The sequence below is a fragment of the Tympanuchus pallidicinctus genome, unplaced genomic scaffold (assembly GCF_026119805.1).
Source record: "Tympanuchus pallidicinctus isolate F22 unplaced genomic scaffold, pur_lepc_1.0 scaffold8, whole genome shotgun sequence".
NCBI lineage: Eukaryota > Metazoa > Chordata > Aves > Galliformes > Phasianidae > Tympanuchus > Tympanuchus pallidicinctus.
This window is the reverse complement of record NW_026294802.1, coordinates 54027303-54052796: the sequence shown is the minus strand read 5'-3', so window position 1 is coordinate 54052796 and position 25494 is coordinate 54027303. Positions and strand designations below refer to the sequence as shown.

General features: G+C 35.7%; 1 protein-coding gene across 2 annotated transcripts; it reads left to right on the top strand.

The window, feature by feature from the left end:
* The first annotated feature begins 1258 nt into the window (after positions 1-1258).
* C5 (complement C5) lies at positions 1259-25307 on the top strand. 2 transcript variants are annotated; one of them, XM_052669619.1, is made up of 41 exons: positions 1260-1407; positions 2225-2417; positions 3053-3215; positions 3897-3967; positions 4442-4533; positions 5329-5411; positions 5822-5912; positions 6209-6314; positions 6969-7095; positions 7177-7292; positions 7503-7703; positions 8284-8487; positions 8947-9153; positions 9333-9482; positions 10331-10460; positions 10772-10837; positions 11376-11576; positions 12231-12321; positions 12733-12809; positions 13489-13628; positions 14267-14488; positions 15021-15081; positions 15652-15741; positions 15965-16177; positions 16320-16395; positions 16749-16908; positions 17357-17452; positions 17780-17951; positions 18132-18337; positions 19213-19365; positions 19746-19808; positions 20162-20243; positions 20848-20899; positions 21612-21714; positions 22444-22518; positions 22607-22712; positions 22905-22991; positions 23299-23388; positions 23747-23830; positions 24385-24523; positions 24795-25307. In XM_052669619.1, the coding sequence occupies exons 1-41, from the start codon at positions 1343-1345 to the stop codon at positions 24922-24924; spliced, it is 5034 nt and encodes a 1677-aa protein (XP_052525579.1). In that variant the 5' UTR covers positions 1260-1342; the 3' UTR covers positions 24925-25307. The 2 variants fall into 2 exon arrangements, with proteins under 2 accessions (XP_052525580.1, XP_052525579.1); XM_052669620.1 differs by lacking the exon at positions 24795-25307 and having other exon boundaries at positions 1259-1407; positions 24390-24517.
* Positions 25308-25494: the final 187 nt, after the last annotated feature.

Genomic DNA, 25494 nt, shown 5'->3' with positions numbered 1-25494 from the left:
ACTCTGGTCACGATGAATGGGAAACAGCTAAAAACACATCGTTTTCACGCAAGTGCTTAAATAAAGGTCTCCTGACGGTCCTGGCCTGTGTGTGAGCTGAGGGTGTGTGTGCAGCTGTGAAACAGAACTGTGAAACGAACCTGAAGAGGAGTGTGGGAAAATCTACCACGGAGTTTGTAACTAACACAGGTTTAAAAATGCTATTTTAAAATGTTTTTGGAACTTAAAGTCTTACAGCATTATTTATTATTATTATTATTATTTTTTTTACTTTCCACTCTCACAAGCATTCTCCTAGTTCATTAATCAGCAATAGAAACTGAAGCCATTGATTTAATGAAATCACCACCTTAACATTTCATAGGCTTATATTCCATACCGTGATGTCCTCCTTATTGTTGATAACTTTGGGTAGTTGTGAAGCCCACGTTGGCTGCCTCCTGCTTTGTTTTCATATTGACCAGAAATAGCTTTGTGCCATTCTTTCCCGTAAGAGCTCACCCAGTGTTTGTTTAAGCTTGGGCTGAGTTGCACAACTTCAACTTAATGTTTCAGGTTAATTTTTTTTTCCTTAGGTCCTATGCTTACATATGAAGTGTGGAAAGTCTTTACACCAAAAGTTTGAATTTTGGTGGGTTTTTTTTGTTTTCCTTTATTTTTTTGCAGATACATTTTATGGCTGTAGGTGTTGTAGATATACCACCCCCTAATGTTTTCACATTGCAATGTATGTACTCAGAAAGTTGTCAGTCAGGAATACCAGTAGTTAAAAGGAATGCCAGCTACAGGAATACCAGGAGCGAAGAGACATTTGCAAGTGAAAAGTTATTTAAAAAAAAAGAAAGAAAAAAAAAAAATTAAAAAAAAAAAAAAAGGAAAGCTTCTGATTGAGAAATATCAGGGTAGTGTGGTCAATATAATTCAAATGATTTTTCTTCAGAAGAAAGTTTAAAATCGTATTGGTTGTGTTTAAGTAAAGATTGCTTTTCTGAACAGCAAACAGAATCAGGCTGTTTTTTGCTACCTCTGAAAAGGAATTTCTAGGCACTTATCTAGTGGGAGAATGTTAGGGTTGATACAGAATTGCTCTGTATATATTAAATATTTTAAATCCTAAACTAAAAAAAAATAAAAATCCTGACGTTAGCTGGTCAGAATTCTGTGAGAGTTAATGAATTTGGAAGGGCAATGACATTTCAGTAAAAGCAAGACCTGCAGTTAATTATTAACGGTGAGTGGCACGTATCACCACTGTCAGTGGTATTTTTGTTCATCTGCAGCAGCAGTGAAACACAGTTTAATCCCGACTTGTTGGCATTGTGGGTGTGCTGATTGAGGCACTATGGCTATTTTAATATATTTTTTTCTTTTAGTATTTTCTGGAACAGCTTTTAGCCAAGAAAAAACGTAAGTAAAACAAATGCAGTGTTTACTGGAAATGTTACTTGATTGCTGTCAGCTGTATTAGGTGAATAGGTGCAAAATTTCAGTAGAGACACTACAACAGAGGCTATCCAAATAAACATGTTCTCACAGCAAAGATCACTGATTTATGCTAACACTAGAAAAAGGGCTGATGCATCTCTAATTGCTCTATTTGCTGTCAGCAAAAGACGTAGAGTCAACTCCTTTCCTGCAATGAATTCTTAACATGATGACAAGATAAATACGGAAAAAAGTGAAGCCTGTGCTCACTGGATTCTCTGTAGTGCCTGAAGACAGATATTATGCTGCAGGTTGGAGGAAAGCTCTTATTTAAATGTCTGTTTTGTGGCTGTATTCAGCAGTGCTTTTGGTTCTTCTGTTAACAGTGGTGTGTAAGAAAAGAATCAATCATAGTGCTCTCGGTGTTTCAGAAAAAGATGAATGTTTATTGTTCAGCAGCACTTCATATATATTTGAGATAGACTGTGTATTCATGTATTAAAGCCTGGTTTGTGGAGTAATGCATACTTCAATTTATAAAGCACTGAAGAAATTAGAGTAATCCTACAGAAGTTTGCTCACATTTGCCTTTACTGTAAATTGCCCCATTTATTCCAGTAAGAGCTGTGCTGGTGGGAAAACTATACAAGTGTACTGTTTGGAGCATTAACATTTTAAGGGTTCGTTTGGGTTGGTTTTGGCAGTGTCTGCGTAAATGAATTGCAAATGAAAATAAGAAACATGAAAGTATAGCTCCATTACCCTTTTATTTTTTTTTTTTTTTACATTTCATATACAGATACGTCCTTACAGCACCAAGAGTCTTTCGAGTTGGGACATCTGAGAAAGTTGTAGTTCAAGCTTTTGGCTATGAAAATGAATTTGCAGTCAATCTTGCCTTAAGAAGCTTTCCAGATAAGCTTGTTGCTTATTCTTCTGGCCACATTTATTTAAACCCAGACAACAACTTCCAAAATTCTGTAACTGTAACAGTAAGGAATTCTGACTTTTCTTGGCATGTTTTTATTGTTGCATTTAGTTGGAAGTCTTAAGAAAAGACTGTACCGGTTGCTTAAAATGAGAGGGGAAGCCTACGGCCCTCATTCCTCAAATTGCTTTGTGTACTTTCTTTTATTTTAGTTTGTCTGAAATTGAAATTATATTGGATAAAGTTAGTGCAGAGGAATGAAATCAAAGTTAAATAATTTAATCAAATTATTTCAGAAACATTATCAGATTCAATAACATTAAAAATATAAAGAGGAAGGAATGGAGACGTGCTTGGTACGGACAAGATGCCTCATCTGAGCATTCAGAGTAAACCAAAATATAACAAAGTTTCATCTTGTTTGGCACTGATAAGCTCTAAAGAAACTGAGATGTAACCATAAACCTTGATGACCCGAGGCCAAGGGAGCAGGAAGCTCAGCAGGTTTTACTGAAAGCTGACAACAGATTTTTGCTGAACTGTGATCACCAGGGAGGTGTAACTCGAGGTGACGCCTCCCAGGAGCTGCTTCTCACTCTGCTTCCCTGTTCATCCAAATCCATCCCACTTCTTGACAAGAAATAGTGCAGAAAATCTACCTGAAGAATATAATAATATTCTTTAACTGTTCTCTCCCAGCTTCAGCCAACAGATCTAGCAGGCCCAGAGGACTCAGTCAAGTATGTGTATTTGGAAGCTGTTTCTCCGCATTTTACCGGTTTAAAAAAAATCCCTGTTTCCTATGAGAATGGATTCCTTTTTATTCACACAGACAAACCAATCTATACTCCAGATCAGTCAGGTAAATAATGCTAATTTCTCCTGGCTGCTATTATTATTTGTATTTTATAAGCCATTTACAGATTGCCAAGGAATTCAGATATAAATGTCCTTAAACTCTTGGCTCATATGATCTCATGTGATCAAGAGTTGTTGTATTGCCATCAGCTGCTGTTTAATTTTTTAATCAGTGGAATAATACTTTGAAATATTTGATCATATGGTAAAAATTAATAATTTCTCACCATATCCTCTCCTCTGGGTCCTCACCTCTCAATTGTCCTGAGAACATACTGAAAATACACACGTTTATGTAGAAATAGTGATGCATGAATCCTTGGTTTTATTGCAGAAATGATATGCTAGGATTTCAATGGTAAAAACTATTTTGACTGTGATGGAAAATAAAATATGGAAAAGTATTGGTGCAGGATCTTTCATTGCTAGCACAAACAAATATTGTCTGGGCAGCGTGCTGACCAAAGATCAAGCGCATTCCATAAGTACTAAAGACAAAACTCTAATAACCTCTAATACAGATAAACTCTATAAATAACTCTATTAATAAACAACTCTAATGAAGAAATAAGTTAAAAGTTTTAGTTTTGGATGGGCTTGTTTTGTTGGGTTGTTGTTGTTGTTTTATTTTGTTTTAATATCAACAGTGGTATGACTTTGAGATCTGTTATAATGAATCTTACAGTGAAAGTCAGGGTTTACTCTCTGAATGGAGAACTGCAGCCAGCTCGGCGAGAGACTGTCCTGACTGTTGTGGTATGTTGTAACTGAATTTAATTTCAATATGTCATAGCTCACAAGAATAAGAATCCTAGTTACATAGGAAATTGGTGCTATGGGCATACAAGAAAACTGTTAGATAAATGTTTTTACAGGTATCTTTTAGAAGATCTAAAGAGGACTTTGCACTCTTAGATTTTTTTCAGTTTTGTGATGTAAAACTGTTACAGAACAGAGGAAAGAAAAAGCACAAATTATCCTTAATATCTGGGGAGACAGTTTGTGAGAGAATTTTGATAACATGATTTTTATACAATTGTTTATTTCGTTTAAGATAGAAAACTTATCAGCAGCTCCTGTACTGTATTTTTTAGCTAAATAGGTATTGTTCTTATAGTAACTTTCTAGAACATGATGTCATGCACAGGTTTCCTCTGAGGTCACTGAATTAAGATTTTTTCCTTTTGCTCAGAATGATTTCTGCTCATTCTCTTCTGTTGTGATTTCAAGGATCCAGATGGTGTAAAAGTGGATATCATAGAAGAAAATGACTTTACTGGAATAGTTTCTTTTCCTGACTTCAAGATTCCTCCTAATCCCAAGTAAATATATTTAATGTTCTTTGAGAACCTTTAGCATAATTCTGCCTTTTCTTAGAGGCTGTCAGAGTGTTCTCTGCTGATACACAGAGTGTGTGTAACTTGCAACTGGGTAACTTGTGACATTTCACATAATGTGTTACAATGGTGTAGGCAGAGAAGTTATGACGAAGCATTCTCCTTTTTAGTTGACTTTCACATGAATTTTTGTCTGCCATTTCATACATTCAAATAACCAGCATTTTTCCAGTAAGAGCAGCACACAAAATACATGCCTTTACAGTTCTGCCTTTGGTCTTGAGAGGGTGCTGAAGACACACTGAGTTGGCAGAGGCATGCTAGCTTGGAAAGAATGTTTTCTGACCAATTTATTATTCATTGGGAAGTCAGCAATAATCTGAACCCATACACAAAATAATTTTGAATCCCCTTTGAAACTGAGTATCTGCTAATAGTAGATGGAATAGTTCTTATTTTGCTGTTATTAACCTAAAAGATTACAGGAACTGGTTTCCTATAGGTTATTTAAAGTAAATTATATTTGTGCTTCAGTGCTGTAGTTGGAGAGAGAAGGACCCTAGCAGAAGCCTGCGTGACCCTTTGGAGCATATTTGTCAATTACTGTGTTTCAAATAAATAGTAGAATCTTCTCAAAAAAGCATTGTACACATGCAAAAAGTCAGTGCCAAGTTTTTCTACGTGGTTGTTAACATGAGTTCTTGTTAAGTAGCAATTCTTTCATTTTCAGTATCTATTTTTTAATTTTAAAAATACAGCCTGATTGTTGATTTTTTGTAGGTATGGAATTTGGAAGATTGAAGCAAAGTACAAGAAGAATTTCATAACTTCAGCTGTTGCAAAGTTTGAAGTAAAAGAATATGGTAAGGAATGCCTGAAATGTGAATCTTCATTTTTATGTGCCTTCTCCATGACATTTAAATATGACAGCCATGCAGTATAGAGTAACGAAACTCACAAATGCTTAAGGTAGCACAGCTTACTTGAACAGCTATAGGAGGCAATATAGTGCCAAGTGGCAATATCAGCTCAAGATTGTATGAATGCAACTTCCCTATTAACAGTTATTCTTCTGTGTGCTGGTAGTTTTGGCATGGTTGCATTGATACGAAATGTGGAGAGGGCAGAAACCAATAACTTTAGGCTTTATAACTTGCATTGCACTGTGGAGAAGCTGACAGCTGTCAGTGTGTGCATTGGTATCTTTCTGAGTACCTTCTGGTCATTGTTTAAAAACACTCAAAGTGCCTTTATTTTCTACTCCTTTTTTCAGCTATGCCAAGCTTTTCCATTGTCATAGAGCCAGAAAATAACTTCATTAGTTCTGATAAGTTTGAGAACTTCAGGATTGCTGTGAAAGCTAGGTAAGGAAATTTGCCTTTGATTTCTAAAAGGTGTATTTTTCTTCTTTACTTCAAGAACAATTTTCTTGTGTTGAGAAGCTTCCTCTTTCCCTAGAAATCATATCATTACAATTCTTTGAGCTCTGCTACAGAATTAAGTGAACCATTTAAAAATTCTTAGGAAGTGATTATTTTTCAGTGTAGACATTTCTTTTCCATTCCTTGCTTAAAAAATTGCTCTTCTTAAAAATCATGCTTTATTGCAGTCACTGGAATGGAAGTCTTAAAAACATGTATGTATTGGTTTTTATTCTCAGCTACTTTTATAATAAAAGACTTGCAAAGGCTGATGTTTTTCTACGTTTTGGAATAATTGAAGGAACTGAAAAAAGAATGATGCCTCGTGCAATGCTTGTAACTAAGGTAAGAAAAAGGAAGCCTAAATTGTGTAGACTTCACCTGCTTAATTCAGTACTGATCCAATTCTACTGAGGCTGGGAAGAACGTGTCCCAACTCTTAGTTTGCACTGGCAGCTATTCAGTGTCAAATTTTCCTTTCTAATCCTTCACCAGCCACACAGAAACATACTTTGCAATAGAAGTCAGAAGCAGCATCTCAAACAGTGTAACTGCAGTCTGGTTCATTTGTTCACTTGAGTTGCAATTGCTGTGAAGTACATTTTTTTGCTGTCTACTACAGAACAAAAGAAATCAAACATAGGACCAATGCAGTAATAGCAATTCACAATCAGAGACTGTTTCTCTCTTTCTCATTTAGTTTGGTCTTTTTGATTTAGTCATTGAAGAAATGACATTGTCTTTTCTAAATAAGGAGAGAGAAATCTGTGTTTGGCTTGCATGCAGATTTTGGAACATGTGCAATTGATTCTTTAATCACTTAGAATTCTTTCTTCCTTAGAATTATTTCTTGTTGATTTCTTCTTTAAAAATGTCCACCTTTGATTTTCTTTGAAAATAGTGAACAGAAACATGCTGAAAATAGAATTTAGGTATAATTTTCCTATCTATTATTTTAAGTTATTCACTGTAAATGAATAATTTTCATTTTATTTCAAGATTAGAAATGGAGTTGCCGAGATCAATTTTAACAGTAAGAAAGCAGTGAGTTCTTTAGGATTTCAAAGCCTGGAAGAATTGGATGGGTCATATTTATACATTGCAGCATCAGTAGCGGAGTCTCTGGGTGAGTTGCTTTCTGACTGGTTTCAATTGAAATTAGTGGCCCTAGGATGCAATTATTAAGAGAGGCATAACATTTTGTTAGGTGGCCTCAGCGGTGAAGTGGAATTTTCTGGAGTCAAATATGCTGTGTCTCCTTACACACTGAGTTTGATTGCTACTCCACTCTTCATAAAGCCTGGACTTCCATTCTTCATTAAGGTTGGTTAAAGGAAGTATTACTGCTCATTACAACATAAAACCCATCGTGTTACAGTCTTATTATTTTTTGTGAATATTACTGTAGATCTCAACATGCTTCTGATTTCCATTGCCTGTTGACACTTTCTAAATTTGCTGTTGTAGAAGGTTAACCCCTTGTTTTCTGTTTGAAAAATGTCATTCTTGAAAGAAATATTTTCTGATGAACAGGTGCAGGTGAAGGATACAGTGGATCACTTTGTTGGAAACATCCCTCTAACTATCACTGCAAAATCCTTTAGTCAACAGATGGATGAGACAGAGTTGATTTCAGAGGGTTCAGAATCTGGGAGAAGAGAAACAAGCATAAATGATGGAACTGCTCTGTTTGTTGTTAACATCCCACCAGATAGCAACCTACTGGAGTTTCAAGTGAGTTAAGTTCTTTCATTAATTTGTTTCTTAGACTGTTAAATTGTGTGTTTTTTCCAGTGTTCAGCACGTGGTAAGATTTTGCTCTCAACAGGTAGTTTACAAACTTAGACGTTGTTCCCAATAGTCAGTTATGAAACCTAAATGCTATAATAAAACATTACTTCTATATTTAATTGTGTTTGAAATAATTCTGAAGCAAAACATCCCAGTTAATCACGTAGTTATTTCATAGTACTCAGATGTTTTATTTAATAACTGAATTATGCAAACTAATCTCTGAGTGCTGCTTTTGTTATGGAGAGGTGTATTATTGACATTTTCTGTTCTACTTACGTATGTGCTTCTATACTGCAATTTCTATTTGATTTTGTGTTTATAAATATTTTTATTAAGACATGAAAGCCTTTAGATGGCTTATTTTATTAGTCTCTCTGAACAGTATATTACAAAATGCTTTTAATATTGTGCTTATTTTCTGAAGCGTAGCTTGCTACTTTAACTATTCAGAAGTCAGGACACGCAGGTCTTATTTCCTTCTCTGCTACAAAATTTTGTGGACTTTTAATTATCTTTTCAGGTAAGAACTGCTGATCCACACCTTTCAGATGAAAACCAAGCAACCAAAACCTATGAAGCAAGAGTTTATTCATCATTAAGTCAAAGTTATCTTTATATCGACTGGGCTTCAAACCACAAAGTACTGAATGTAGGGGATTTCATAAGTATTAACATATACCCACGAAGTCGATACATTCACAACATACATCACTACAGCTATTTGGTAAGTCAGTGGTGTTTCCACATGAAATATTGAATTGTGAGTGGATGTATCATCCTAAGTGAAGGACTTCGACAGTCAGGATCTATCATCACCAGAGGATGCATGCTGCTCACACAGCTGTTCAGATTATGCATACTGCCTTCTGTAAAAATGCCAGACCTGTGGTAAATTATTATGAATTCTTGTCTGACGTAGGCTGGAATTAAGAAGTAGTAGTGCTAATCTCAAGAGCTATTTCATGAGCTGAATCACCTTAAGGAAAGGAAGACAAAGATGCATAGAGACAGCAGCTGTTGTTATGGAACGAGGGAGAGCTGCCTTCCCTTGAACTAGACACACTAGTGCTAAGTGCATTTTTGTGTGAGCTGGATTATACCTAAATGAAAATAAGTATTATGCATGAGAGACATTCAACTTCAAATTTGTCTTTTTTTGTTCTCCATCATCTTTCTATTACAGATCACATCAAAAGGGAAGATAGTCAGCTTCGGAACTCAGAAGAGAATTAAAGATTTGGAATATGAGCATCTGTCTTTACAGATAACTCAAGAAATGGTTCCTTCAGCACGTCTTATTGTTTACTATATTGTGGGAGAAGAACCTGCTGAGTTAGTAGCTGATTCTGTTTGGCTAAATGTGGAACAGAAGTGTGGGAGTAGTCTTGACGTGAGTAGTAAAATAGGCACTGAAATTTGTGGGTTTGCATTCATTTTATGATCAGATTTTAACTTGGTGTTACACAACTTCTTTAACACTTCCTTGATGTGTTGAAATGTCAACTTTTGGATGCATTGATTTTCAACAATGTATTTTGAAGATTACTGACATTTGTTTCTTGTTTATAGATTAAGTTGCTATCGAGCAAAGAGACACATAAGCCAGCAGAAGTTGTATCACTTAGCATGAAAACACAACTCCATTCCTATGTTGCTTTGTCATCTGTTGACAAGGCAATATATGGAGTAACAGGAAGAGGAAAGAGAGCAATGGAAAAAGTTAAGTAGCAGCCAAAAAAAGAAAGATAAATTGCTGTTTGTTTTAGGTTCCTATTCAAATCACTGTTACATTTTATGCCTTCAATAAGCCTAAAAATAGAAGAGAAATCCAGAATAAAATCTGTGGGTTTAATTCTGACGGTTCCGAATTATAAAAATAATTAATTTACAATGTCTTGATTTCCAGTAAAAGTAAATTGTGATTTTGAAACCAGATCTGAAAGGTCTCATCAGAAACCTTCGGACTTGGTCAAAAATAGGCTGTGGTGTCTGAGAGCCCTGTGCTCAAAGAGGCACAAAGTCTATATTTGCTTTTTTATTTCTTCCTATAATCTTTTCAGGTTAATTTTTTTATGGCATACTTTTAAAATGTCATGGCAGTTGCTATCATGTTCATTGGATTATAGAGGTTTTCAGTCCTAGTAGAGTTTTCAATACATGTATATGTTAAGAAAACATACATATCACTGAAAAAAATTCCATTCCTGTTGTACAGTACAGCAGTTCTTTGACACCTTGGAAAAGTCAGATACAAAATACAAGGGAGTTTTATAGGAGAATATTTCTAAAAGTTTTAAACAAGCTAGATTGAGTATCAGAACTGTTATAAATACACCTCTGCCTTGATTCTAATGACTTATTAGCTCAGATGTGTGCCACAGAAGCATGACTGTGTTGGTTCTGGTGGTTGAATTAGTTCAATCTTTTTAAATGGTAAGCTTCAGGGTGTTGTGAAGACATTTTCCAGACTAAGGTTGCCTTTCTGCATGTCTAATTCTCTCATTTATCATTTGAAATGCAGAATCTGTTCCACATTTTAGTTAGATGCTAATGTATTTATTCCTCAGATAATGCTGAAATTGGAAAAGAGTGACCTTGGATGTGGTGCTGGAGGAGGACAAAACAATGTTGATGTGTTCCGAATGGCTGGCCTTACATTTTTAACTAATGCAAATGCTGATGATTCGAATGAAGCAGGTATATTCCCTGGTTTTAAATGTGAAATTATGGATTTTCTTTCCTGAAATATTCTCTTGAGACTCAGAGTACACTGGAACTTAAAAAATACTTCATAGGAATGTATGTAATACAAAATGGAGTTTTCAGGCAGAAAAGCACTATGGTTTGTGGGTTGGTTATTGCAATTGACTTATTTTTAAGAAAATGCAATAAATTTAAAATGTCTCCCAAATCTGGAATGTGACTTTATGGGTATCTTTCTAAGTGGTCTGTGTTATTATCAAAGAGGTCCTGTGTTTTGTACTTACTTGATTGTTTTTTTTAAACAGGTGAAAAGTGCAATGAAGTTATAAGAACCAAACGGTCTGACTTTGAGGAGCGAGTACTTAAAGAAGGTGTTCACAAAGTTCTTTAAAAGATATTTTTTGACAAAAGGGCCATGCCCATTACGCATCAAGAAAATGAGTGTTTGTGTAATAGTTTAAATTACTGTTATTTGTGTAATGTAATGGAGAGACTGACAAAGATGGAAGATGGCATTTAATAGGACCCCATTTATAAAGCCTCTTAAACATCTGCTTGGTTTGAAATCAGCAGAATTTGGTACACACTGAGAATGTAGCATATGTGTAGGGTTGGGTTTTTTTATTTTCTGGAAAGGCAGATCTTGGAAACACACAGCAGCCACCTCCTGCCAGTGACCAAGGCCAATAGAACAGCTTTTGTCTTTTAAATCTTACTGTACTAAAACTCCTCTAATTCAGAATTGTGACTAAGTGCATTTTAAAAAATACATGTTTGTGTTCTTCCTCAGATCTGTACCTCCAGAGAGACTCAGCAAATTTTAGAAGTAAGAGTTGCGTGGCTAATTAAAATGCATGTGAAAATTAAAACTTTATGTTAAGGAAGGGAATTGTTTTATTGCTATTTCAGCATCCAAATATAAACATCTAGAAATTCGAAAATGCTGTATGCATGGAGTAAAAGTATATCCAGTAAGTGAGACTTGCAGTGACAGAGCCCGGCGAATTCAGAGTCATCCAAAGTGCATTTCAGCATTCGTAAATTGCTGTGAATTTGCAAACAGACTGCGGGAAGAAGAGCCTAATAAACTCCTAATATTAGCAAGAAAACGTAAGTAGAAGAGCTTTGACTCTTGTGTGGACGTGTAGAGACACTCTAGACTCTACTAGAGTGTGAATAAATGTAGAGGTGACAATTTAGTTAATCTGTTCACCCTCTCTGATTACCTCCTTTTTTCAGAAGGTATTGTGCCAGTCTCCATAGACTTTGATTTGTTACCCCTACAGAGGGATGAGAGAGCAGTTCTTTGTTCTGATAGGACTGCTGGAGAGCTGTATTCTATTCATCCATGTTTAGAACAAGCAAAAATGTGTTGATCATATGAAGAGAATGTTAGTTTGAATGCTGAACTTGGAATCCTTTGCCTAGGCCTAAAACAGCCATGGATAACATCTCAGGAATGATCAGTGGGAATGTGAAATGTCTTGTCTCCTGTTCTCTCCCTATAATTGCTTGTTAACAGGCTAATCTGTCCAGATACTGAATGGCTGTCCATATGTATAAATAGATGAACTGGAATAAACAGGCTCTTGATTTGGGTATTCAGGTACTTTTTTTTGTATCAGGACTAACCTGAGGCAAATAGGCTTATAGAATACAGTATCACAAAAGGAAGATATAATTATTTTCATGCCTTTAGTGGAAGGCCTTTGTCAAGCATTTTTTGGTTGTTTATTTTTCACTTGATTTACTCATCTTCTACAGAATTTGAGGCTCTCTTGGAACTAGATGAGACAGAAGTTCGAAGCTATTTTCCTGAAAGCTGGTTATGGGAAGTTCATCAAGTTTCTCCACGGTACTTCTTTTCTCAAGGAAATTACTAACACCATCAGGTTACTTTCTATAAAGTAAATGCTAACTTGAGATAACCTGTGTAACTTTACACACAGTCACAATGTGTGCTAGGATGCAGTATTGTGTAGGCACACTCTTCCTGTCATGTTCTACATGCAGGAGGTGCTGTCTGGCACCCAGATTGAGTCCCTTTTCTGTTCACTTTTTACCTTGCTAAACACCAGCTTCCATGAAGTCAGCTAAAAACAAGCTTAGTCAAACAAAACCCAGACTTTCAGTTCCCAGTGCTCTCATCTTGCCTTACTGCAATTCTTCTGTGCACCTGCTGTTTTTATGTTGATCAGCTGTTGGTGTTAGCAAATAGTTAATGTATGAATGTGCTGACTGTAAAGAAAAACACTTCCAAACACAGGTCAAAGACTTTGTCTGTCACTCTGCCTGATTCGCTGACTACCTGGGAGGTTCAAGGTGTTGGCATTTCTGATAAAGGTAGGTATTGCAACCCAATTCAGTTGTAGCCAAAGAATTAGGTGATTTTTCAGTCTGGATTTTGTAAAACCTCTCAGTTTAGTTCCCATGCATATTCTCAAACGTTCATTTTCTGGTTATAAAAGAGGAAAAGACAACATAAAAATACATATTTTAGGGAAAGGAAATTACTTCATTTCCTGCTATGAGGGTAAAAATGGCCGTGCAAGAGAAAGGTTAGGAGAAAGAGAAAGTCATTAGGTCCAGCCTAATGACTTGTATTTGATGGAGGCCATAATAAAGAATTAAGAAAGAATATTAAAACATCACAAATAATGAGTGACTCCTCCATAGCACACCTATGCTGTGACCTGCTATCAATATCTTGGGAACCTGAGGAGAGAAAGAGATGGGTTTTCCATTAGATATGGTAGTTTAAACAGAAGAGTTTCTTTTAGTTTTGGGAATGAATAGAAGGAGCAAAAGGACTACGATGTCAGCAAGCATATGAAAGAAATGCACTTGAAAGTGAGTATGTGAAAGAAAGTATATGTGAAGAACAGGAAGCAACAGCTTTGGAAAAAAACAGGGCTATTTCAAGGTGTATTTTTAAAAATGATAAATCATCAGTAAAGGTGGCAAGAATGGTTTACCAGAAGGGAAGACAAGTAGCATGATTTTATGTGTTTCATTTTGTTAGGTATATGTGTTGCTGCACCACTGGAAGTGCAAGTTGTGAAAGACATCTTCCTCAGCATTCATGTTCCTTATTCTGTGGTGCGAGGAGAACAAATTGAATTAAAAGGATCTGTTTATAACCACAGAGCTTCTGAAATTAAGGTAATTTGTCTTCCTGAATTTTATTGAAATATTAACAAATAAACTGAAAAAAAAGCACTTCCTCTATGAGTACCTATTATAAACAGATCTCTTGATCAGGTTTCTGTAGTCCTTCAGGAAGAGTTAAGTATGCTCTGCTACACTATGTAACAGTAACATAAGTTAATCAGTTCATTTCCAGCCATTCCACTGACTATGATGTTGTCATGGATTTGTGTAGCAAATTTGTCCCATAAAAGTTAAAATACAATCTTTCTACTCCAAATGTTGGGATAAGATATCAAGTAAGTGATGGGATTTTTGGAATAATGTGCTCCAGAACTAGCAGGTTGTTTTGTCCAGGGACTTGATGCAAAAGAGCTTCTTTTAATGAAGTACATTTAAAGTGAGATGCAAGATTATTGAAAAGTATGTAAAGATGTCTGTAATCACCAGACACTGCTAAGGAACATTTGTTAGTGTGTCTCTAGTGCAAAAAGCAGCTATTCTGCAATTAATACCAGTAATATTTGTTCACTGTAGACAGAAATAGAGTATTACAGTAATAGAATGCTCGGTATGATAGTTCAGTGTCTTCAATATTTCTCTGGTAGTTTCCTGTTGTGAAGATGAACATTTAAAATCTTTCAATGTTTCAGTTCTGTGTTAAAATAGCAGCTGGAGATGGAATCTGTTCTTCTGGAGATTCTGCAACTACTGGATCAAGGATGCACAATTGTGATTTGAAGAATCTGGGTGCTGGTTCCTCAGCACCAATTATGTTCAGGATTCTTCCTTTGGAATTAGGGCTTCACACCATCAACTTCACACTGCTGACAACTGGGAGCAGTGAAACTGTGGTTAAAACATTGCGTGTAAAGGTGAGAGAAAAATGATTATTTCTGATTTTCATATTGATTCGATTACAAAAAGAACAAAATATATGAAATCAATATATGAATATTGCTTTATGTTGATGTTATTTTACTCCCAAATACCATGTGATATCATAGAATTAATTGAAGTGTACACAGTGGAAAAATGCATAGCAGGGTATTTGAGTGTGTGCATTTTATACCTTGCACATGAAGACTGTCAGAAATATACATGTGTATCCAATTTGCATAAGCGAGGGGAGTGTGAAATTCTAAGCTACTTGGTTCTGATTTTCAAATGCTTAATCCTATTTCACTGAAAGATATTTTTTGGAGGGGGATCTTACACTTTCCTGAGCTTTCATTTAAATCTTTTGTTAAACCTTCTCAAATACTTTTGGGAAACAGATCACTAACTTCAATACATTGTGGAACAGTCAAGTAGAACTCAGCTCTACAGAAGGATGCAGAAGGCAATTAATGTATTTGTGTGTAACAGTGTTGCTGTTCTCTGCTTCTTTCCTCCTAATGCTTACAGCCAGAAGGCATTAAAAGAGAACTTCATGCGGGTGTCACTTTGGATCCACAAGGTGTTTATGGTATGAAAATTGATTCTATGCATCTGTACATATTTTCTTTACTTTCTCATTTTCTGGATTCATGCAGTTACGATGCTCAAGTTTTTTGTGATATGAAAAGATTGGCACTTCTCTGTTCTGACATATTCTTTGTGGGACGAGTCCAAGGATGTCTTGTCCTCCCATTGGCTAACAAATCCAGCTCTGAATATCTAGCCTTTGAAAAAATACATTCTTTAGAAATAAACCATTATGTATTTTAAAAATACGATGTAATGATACTTTTTTCTTTGTGTGCTTGAAAGCTGATCAACAGGTATGTTAGTACTGAAGATGGAATGTACTCATTTGATCACAGCTGACTTATGAACTCAAAGATATTTCCTCTTAACAGTAAAGACAAAAGTACAATTACAGTGTTTGCATCTGTTCTTTTTCAACAGATGATATTGTATGCATGCATATTTCTACTTTTCATGTCATTTATTTTTGCTGCTATCTTAGACAGTTGAAACATTAAATCCAACTGTTTTATCTTAATTCTCTACTGATATAGATTTTGCTGTGCTATATGTGCATCTTCCTTTGTAGGCTCAATCAAGAGACGACAAGAATTTCGTTATAAAATTCCACTAAACCTGGTCCCCAAAACAAAAATTGATAGAAGTGTCAGTGTAAAAGGTAAATTGTATTGAAGCTTTTGGTGTACTATTATTCCATAAACTTAATCTCCCTTTAAATTTGCCTGCATTTATTCTTAGTTTTTTGCTTTTTTACCTTTCTAGAAAAGGCTTTGCAGATCACTTAATAAAAAATGATTGCTTATAAGTCAGTCAGATTCTGTCCTTGGATTCACTTTCCTGATCATTCATTTAAGTCAGTTTTCTTATTATTCTTTCCACAGGACATCTTTTGGGTGAAGTAATTGCCACAGTCCTCAGTCCTGAAGGTCTCAGTATTCTTACGAGTCTGCCGAAGGGCAGTGCAGAGGCAGAGCTCATGAGTATTGCCCCAATATTTTATGTGTTTCACTACTTGGAAGCATCAGACAACTGGCATGTACTGGGTCCTGAAACCTTAACTTCAAGAACTCAAATGAGGAGGAAGATGAAAGAAGGTAGAAAAATATAACTTTTCTTGCTTCAGATTTGTAGATCTTCATGGACTTTGCTGAATAAGAAAGGTAGTGTATCTGAGTGAGCAGATGTAACCTTAATGTCTCTTTTTGTAACTTTCTTTCTGCCTAATATATCCCTTAGGAATTGTAAGCATCTCATCATTCAGAAATTCTGACTTCTCATACAGCATGTGGAAGAATGGGCAAGCTAGCACATGGTGAGTTGGAAGTCTTTGGATTTGCATGAATGGAAGAGGTTTGAGTCAGTCCTTTGCTTTCATACTATAGCTCATTTTTAAAGGGTGATATTTGCAAATAGGATGTGTAGCATTATAGTGAGTTTGTATCCTGAAGTATGGTATTTGATCCCTATTATAACATTATTTACCACTAATTATGGCCCACTTATCAAATTTAAAATTAATCTCCAATATCTCTTTGAACTGTGGGAGTGCATTACATACCTAAATCATAAACAATGCAAATCTGTCTAATCTCATTTGAGATTATTGAGCAATTTGAGAGCATTTGCAAATGAAAACAAAAATAATGTATTCGATTTCTTTGTCAGGTTGACAGCTTTTGCTTTAAGGATTCTTGGACAAGTGAATCAATATGTAAATCTTGATCAAATTTCTGTTTGTAATACACTTCTGTGGTTCATTGACAACTGCCAAATGCCAGATGGTTCATTCAGTGAATTTTCAGATTATCAACCAGTGAAACTACAGGTATGAAAACTGCATGTTTGCTGTGTGTGCAGAGCAAGAACTGAAGTTACAGAAAGTGCAAGATTTTCCAGGCTGCATTTCACCAGGAATCTAGTTGGGAGAATTTTGCCAGTAACTCTTTGTAACTAATTTAAAGAACAACACAACATTACAAGTTTTCCTGTCCTCCCACTAAAAGTAGCTGTGTGACAATTCTTAATGTTTCGAAAAAATAAATGTGTAGCTTGATTTTACAAAATTATAGACCTGGCTTGAGGATAAATATGTTTTTGTCTCTTTTACTAATGTGCTCTTACCTACAAAAGACTCCACATATTTTCAGGTAAAATCAAATTGATATTTCCTACAGGAATTCCTATTTCTTTCCTCTCTTAAAACATAAAAAGTTGTAATTATTGAAATTAACTGATACTTCTATATAATTATATTCAGATATTTTATTTTCTAGGGTACATTACCCAGAGAAGCTAAAGAAAAATCTTTGTATCTCACAGCATTTTCTGTTATTGGAATTGAAAAATCAATTAAAATGTGCCCTACTCAGGTAAATAACATTTTTATTTCTGCCTGCAGTCACGTTCTGGGATTCTGATTTCTCTATTTTCTTTAACATTTGTTTAAAGAAATCAGCAGGATTTTTTACAGTGACAGAGGTTAAGATTTAGTTGCTTTCAAAATTGGTTAAAGAACAACAATGAAATTCTAGATCACTTTATGGTAAATTATAGATGATACTAGGCAATCCTATATTGTCTTGATAGATGTGTGTAATAGGTGTATCTAAATATGCATTGTATATGTAAAGTATACACATATACACACATATACAAATGTCTTATACGTGTAAGCTGCAGTCTGTTTATTTTTTCAGAAAATCCATGATGCTAAAAACAAGGCAGGAGATTATTTGTTGAAAAACACACAGGCTGCTCAAAGCTCCTTTACGATGGCAATAATTTCATATGCTTTAGCTCTTGTGGATTTGAATCATCAGGCTGCAAGATCGTTGTTCTCTGCTCTGAAGAGGGAAGCATCTGTCATAGGTATTGCTTATTAAATTCTCTCAAACTGTGTATCAGGCTTGATCCCCAAGTAGATTGTTCTGATCATCAGCTTCTAGAATAAATGTCATTTATCTTCATCTCTTACATATGCAGGGAGGGTGCCTCCTTTTCTTCTTGAGCTGCATAGACAACTTGAAACCTTTTTCTGTACTTGTGTAGGTGACCCTCCTATCTATCGCTTTTGGAAAGATGGTTTTAAAACACCAGACCTGCATGCTCCCAGTTCTGTTACTGCACAAATGGTTGAAACTACAGCGTATGCATTGCTTACTGCTTTGCTAAGAGGAGACAAGAGCTATGCTAATCCGATCATCAAGTGGTTGTCTGAAGAACAAAGATACAGTGGAGGATTTTACTCAACTCAGGTGAGCTTGTAAATACTTTGTTCCCATTCCTCAAGTGCCAAAATCTGAGAAACCTTAAGAGGATGCTATCATTAGATGACCCAGCTTGACAGTGTCCTGTACATGGCACAAGCATTGAACAGCTCTCATGCCATGGTTTTCTTTGTCTCTTGGAAATACATATTTTTGTGAAGTTCATTATAAACAGAAATTTGCAAGCTGATTCCACTGACTTGAGATAAGCTGAACGAAAGGAGTCATACCAGAAGACCATACCATAAATCAGAGCCAGTTATAAAACAGAATATTTCATTTTGTGACATGTTTGTTCTTTTTTCCCCCCAAAATGAGGTATGCAATGTAAGAGGGTTTGCAGTTTTGTTTCCTATGCAAAAACTGTATTAGAATAGAGTGGAATAGTTCAGTTGGAAAGGACTCATACAGACCTTTGAGTCCAGCTGCCAGAGAACTTCAGGTGCTGAATGCCTCTTGAACACTGACAGATACGGGCCATCAACCACCTCTCCAGGAAGCCTGTAGTGATCATACTATGTAGAACATTCCAGTTCATACAAGGCTCCTGATCTTTTCAAATTATAAGGGAGAAAGAACAAATTGCAGAGAGAAAATGACAGGTGTTTGCTATTTACTGTTTGCTTGTCTTTTCTTTAGTGCTTGCATTTGTTTCTTTAAGTTGCACGATTATGCCTGTGAGAATAGCTGTGAGATAGCTTAGCTCTATCTGGAGTGTGCTGCCACGCTGCATGAGCTCTGCAGCAGGTAATGGTTACCTGCAAGTGTCATCCTGTTTAAGTTGCAGAAAATGAATTGCTTTGTAACCATTTTTTTTAGTTTTATATTTTTGTAAGTAAATCTTTAAAATCATTTGCTGACAGGATACTGTTAATGCTCTTGAGGCCTTGACTGAATATTCCCTTCTTGTCAAACGGCTTCATCTGGACATGGGCGTTAAGGTTTCATACAAAAATCATGGAGACCTGCATCTATTTAAACTGACAGAAGATAATTTTGTGGGAAGAACCGTGACAGTGAGTGAATGGCATCTCTTCTGAAAAGCCAAAGCAGAATTCTGTTTAATTTAAGTAGTTCTATGAACTTTAAAAGCACTACCAAATTAGCTTAATCTATTGGTAAACTGGCATTAATATGACATAGAAAGTGTTCAAGGAATTTGCTTATCTGCTACATTTAATCATTTCGGTTTTTTTACTGTGCAACTCATCTCTGCTTGTTCCTCTCAAGTTGTGTTGTTGTGTTTTTTGGTGGTGTTTTTTTTTTTTTTTTTTTTTTTGTAGAAGCTGTTTGTGGCCTTAATTTGTATCTGAATGTAGAAAAGACAAGCAGTTCATCTGGCTTCAGTTATCTTCTTTACTATTAAAACTATTTATGTTTAACACCAATCCCTTAGGTACCTTTGGATGATGACATATACATAAGCACAGGCAGCAGCACTGGCACAGCTACAATAAATGTAAGCATGCAACCAGTTTCTTATTGGTATCTCCTGTTTGTTAACATGACTGCTGAGAAAGAACATGCAGCTTTTCATAAGCTATTCCTCTTGTTGCCCTTACTTTTACACTGAAGGGATGGATGTCATTTTGGCCGTTTTGTACTGAGCTGATGTAGGACAGCATGTGGGCTAGTATTTACATTCACAAAACAGTCAGGACTTGTTCATGCAGTACTTTTAGTCTTCTAAACACCACCAAGCCAGAGTTGTCTCAGAGTTGTCTCCAACTCTGTCGTGTCAATGTTAGCATTTGTATGCCATATTTGAGCACTGTTTGCTGTTCCTGTACTGTGCTATCTGTTTGTTTGTAGGTGAGGACAGTGTATAATGTCATGGGCACCTCTGAAGAGTCATGTAACTTTGAATTGAAGATTGTTCCACGGAGAGATGATGGTAAAGAGTTAATGTGGTTTTGAATATTGCTGATTGGGTCAGTGCTTAGGTGGGGGAAGTTTGTTTTGTTTGTCAATGTGCTTTTTATTAGGAATGATATTAATGAATTCTTCCACTGGAAAACAAATTGCTAGAAGCTTTTTTTGCCCTTTTTGAATCTATTGTCTTTTTGTGAATGGAAATATTTTTAGTGTGTTTATGTTGTTGCATTTTTACTCATTTGTAGAAGTGCTGTTACAACTGAGGCACTGAGAAATATGAAATTCTAGCAGAAGACAGAAATATAATAGGAGAGTGGTTTGTGGTAAATTCTGCGAGGTACTGAGACTTGTACAGCAGGGTGTGCAAATGCATTCTGAGCTTTTGCTGTGAAGCACTTTTAACAACCGTAGTACATGATAAATCATATTAAGCATTAAAGCTGACATTTTTCCCACATTATAAAATACTTTGGTGTTGTTTGTTTGTGACTGGACAATGTGTGACAGCTACCAAAGCAGTTTTTAAAACTCTCTTTCAATTATGAGAACAGTTGACAAGAATTTGGGGTTGCTATTTCTGAAGTGTTTTCAAATCACTTCTTTGACTCTTGTTGATTTAAAAGGTTACAGAGGGGAAGATGGTGAGCCACTTGGGCGCTTGGAGGCTTGTGCAAAGTAAGTACAGCTGGTGGGGGTTAGTTGGGTAGTTTGCTATTATTTCTGCAGTGATTGAGCCAAAGTTTTGTTTTTAAATGTGTCATTTAAACTCAGTGCTGGTTCCAAACATCCTGGATTGCTGAACATTCTGCACTCCTATTTGCAAAGGAGTAATTCCCATCTCTTAGGGGATTTGAGTTGTGCAAGGAAATATATTGTGGCTGTATGTATACATAATGAAATTTCTCTAAGAACGTTATAAGGACTTTCTGCTCTTATATTATTTCTTAGTTACTGTTTTCATATTGCATTAAGTGACATTTATATTCAAATCTTTTTTTTTCTTTTTTTTTTTTTTATTCCAAGAGAGATTAAAATGATTTGTCTGCTAATCCTCCCTTGTTAATAATAACATCTGGTCTTCTGATCTTGTTTTCTTCATTTTTCTCTATGCATTTGTGTAAGCAATAATCAAGACAAAGGTCATTATTCTTTTGGGAAATAGTTTTCATTGATTGATATCTGAGTGCTCCAGGAAAATAAGTATTAAGAAAAACTCCTTTAAGTATGAGAACTTTCATAAATCTGAAATGATTCATCCTGCATATATTTCTTTGTGATGGTGTTATGAACGTTGATAGAATTTTCCTTGAGATTTCTGAGGTGGCACGCTGAAGATTATTTTTAGTTTCAGTTGTGTTTAAGTAATTTTACTTTTAATATATTTTAGGTACAGGCCCAGCACAAGGGAGCCACAATCAGGATCTGCTCATGCAGTGATGGACATAAGTTTGGTTAGTGGATTGGAAGCAAATAGAGAAGACTTATCTACTGTAAGTATCAAAGAACATCTTCCTTCTGCTGGAGATTTTTCTGACAACTGTGATACTTACTGTTCTTCATCTCTCTCTCTGTCAAACTAGTAGTGCAGATTCTATTATATTCATTCTATTTTCGTTGCTGCAAAGTACTTCTAATGCTGATGAGAATAGTCTACCTAAGTGTAGAATCTGTAGATTCAGATCACCTTCCTTTAACTGATCAGAAGCCAGACATCTAACTAAAGCTTGTAATACAGGCTCCCTCTGTGATCAGTGGAAAGAGAGAAGTGAATAGAGACTGGCTGCCATTTGTGTTAGGATGATGTTAATCCACCTCTGGAGGGGTTTTATCTGCTAAGTGTAGAGAGGATTCTCTTAGTGTTCACACCTGTTAGGTGCCTGAAATCTGTGAGATGAATCTCCACTGCAGCATCAGTCCACCTTTCCTGCAAGATGAAGGCACTCCGAGTTATGGGATTTAAATGGGGTGCTAGAAATGGACACAAGTATCCCTTTAAAGACAGTTAGCGTTGTAACTCTTCGTTGTCTTCATGCAATGTGTAAAAGGAAAGTTTCCTTTAAACAAAAAAAAAGGCAAAAAAGTGAGAGTATAAGCATCATAAGAGGCAATTGGAAAATAGCTTTTTAGGTCTCAAAATTGTATCAAAGCTACTGACTGAAAAATTTTCAAGGCCATCTAGAAAACTTTATCAATTTTTTTTCTGTTTTTCTTCCCTACAGCTTGCAAGTGGAGTGGACCAGTTGGTAGCTGATTATGAGATAAAAGATGGGCATGTTATTCTGCAGATAGACTCTGTATGTTACCTCTATCATAACTGCAAAAACAACTTTAACTCCTATATTTCCTTTTCACAGCTTCTTCATTCATGTGTCTTTCAAATAGGTGCCAGCTGATCAGTTCCTCTGTGTTGGGTTCCGAATAAGTCAGCTTTTCCATGTTGGAATGCTAAATCCTGGCACATTCACTGTATATGAGTATCATGCACCTGGTATGTATTCCATGTCTCCAACCTTGTGCTTTTTAGCTCTTTATACCTTTTTTGAAGGCTACATTTTTCCCTTCTTCCACAGCTTTCTCGTCCTTGTTATTTTAAGCACAGGTAATTTCCGACTCACAGAATTTCAGTGCTATTTTCCTGGTTTCTCTATATTTATTAATTGTATCCTTTTGGATTTTGTAGATAAAAGATGCACTGTATTTTATAACCCATATGGAAATGAAAAACTTGTGAGGTTGTGTGAAGGAGATGAATGCAGATGCATGGAAGGTAAACTTTTTAAAAGATGTTCTTCTATTTCATTTGGTGTGAAAGTGCAGTTTAATGCTTTGGACAAAATCATTTTAAACCACAAAGGAAAATCCTCTGTCCTGTAAAGATACACCTTAATTGCATTAAAAAAAACAACCAAACAAATAAACAACAGCAAAATATTATTGTTACACCATGCACTGCCATCATTACGGTGTTGCTCGGTTACAGCAGATTATCTGGATCAGGTAGAAGCTCATGATGTTTTTTGGGAGGATGCTTGATGACACTGCCTTAACCGTTTGTATTTTCTCTCTCAATGTAGCTGAGTGTAGCAAAGTACAAGAAAGACTAGACCAGTCAATAACTGCTGATACCAGGAGAGAAGCTGCATGCCAGAATGATATTGCATATGGTAATATTTGAATTGTTATTACTTATTTCTCATGCTTTTGCTAAAATTTAAGATATTTAAGAGACATGGACATGACTCTGAGAGACACGGGTTAGTGATAGGACTCGGTGGGTGAGGTTGATGGTTGGAATTAATGATCTTGAAGGTCTTTTCCAATCTAGATGATTCTGTGTGACTTAGGGGTTAGGAGAAGTTGTGGATCATCAGATAAGAGCCAAACAGTGTACAGCTGCAATCATAATTTTATCAGAATTTAACACAAAGGGATGCTGTATTTTCTGCCTGAGCATCTGTACGACATTTAGAACGTACTGCAGGAAAAAGGAATAAAAAACCTTTGTTTTGTGTTGTTTTGCAGTTTACAAAGTGAACATCTTATCCCGCAGTGAGGAAGGTTACTTTGTAAAGTATTCTGCAACTATTCTGGATTTGTATAAAAGAGGTGAGTGTCCCATTTCTACTGCATGTAACTATTTCGCTTAGAGCAAGTGCTGTTTGGTGGATACTGCTGAAGCAGATGACAAAAATCAAGAGTCAAACCTACTCATTTCAGGAGAGTAAAAAACCCTAGCCTCAAATACAGACTTTGAACATTCTTGTCCTAAGAAGGGCAATGTTTGCACGATGTTTTTAGAAAGTTTTTCTGTATTATAGCTGTTAACAGTCCTAAACCGTAATCAGTTCATCATCTCTTAAGAGATAAAACAAGATGGACATATTCCTGCTGTTTTTCACCCATTTTTTGTTTGAGTTTAATCAATTGGTAAATGGTTTTAATTAATAGAAAATTATTTAATCTGTACAAGGTTTATTTACCATTCTATTTCATTTAGCAATAATTTGCAGGAAACATGTTTACATCAGCAAATTTTCCTGTTATGCAGTAAGTGGCAAATAGCTCACTGTCCCATGGCATAGGACACGTTAGTGTTTCCTAATACAAATGTGATGAGAAATTCTTCTTATGTACTTCTCAATCTTTCAATTCTACTTCAGGACAGACTTTTGCTCAAAAAAATAACGAAATTACCTTTGTTAAAAAGAAGACCTGTACTGATGTTGAGCTGAGCCCTGGAATGCAATATTTGATCATGGGAAAAGAAGCCTTAAAGATAAACGTCGGTTACAGTTTCAGGTAAGAATCTTCCATCAGAATGTGCTGTGCTGTCAGGTGGCAAGTTCCTGTATGCCATAAATCTCACATAGTGTCTGATGTGGTTTTTTTAAGCATCAGTTCAACCAGCAGTCAGTCAACCAATGTGTTTTCAGCCGTGTAAATTTAAAATAGGGCTATGAACAGAAAGCAAGCTATTTCTTATTGCATTTCTTTTTCTATCTGACGGTTTTCTCCCCAAATCTTACTTTAAAATATGAGCATTATTGATCCTCTTTTTTTTTTTTTTAAGATTCCAGTATCCTTTGGACTCCAGCACTTGGATTGAGTGGTGGCCTTCAAATACAGCGTGTGCATTTTGTCAGGAGTTTTTAAACAGAATGGAAGATTTTGTTGAAGATCTCATCATCAGTGGCTGTTGATCTACGTGGAGAATTTTTAAATTAAAAACACAGATCACATCTCATTTAAGAAATCCTCAGTTGTTTAGTAATTCTAGAACTTAACTGTCATGATTATTACCTTGGAAAAAACTCTTGGCTTGTATTTCATAGCCATTTTTTTATTACCTGGTAATTTTCAAAGTATGTTTTTTGAGCTTGGATGGGAGAATAATGCAGAAGACTTCAAAGACATTTGAAGTCAGATGAACTGAAAAGGAATGATTGTAAAAATAACATGGAAAAGACTGTCTTTTGCCAGTAGCAAAAATGCCTCAGAACACTGAAATCCGAAGTCTTGTAAAAACAACCCTGCCTTCAGCACACACACTACAGAAGGAAAAATAAAATGGCTTATTAAATAATTTTGCTAAAGCTTTAATTTTCAGTTTCTTAGACCTGCAGATGACAGAATCTTGCTTTTTTTTTTAACCTTTGGTTGTATCCAGGCACTTAACATTTTTCATTCAACATTTGGACAGAGTAACAGATGTTTAAATTAAACAATGCTGAAGGTTTACTAAGTTAAGAAATTACAGATTGTTCTAGTCC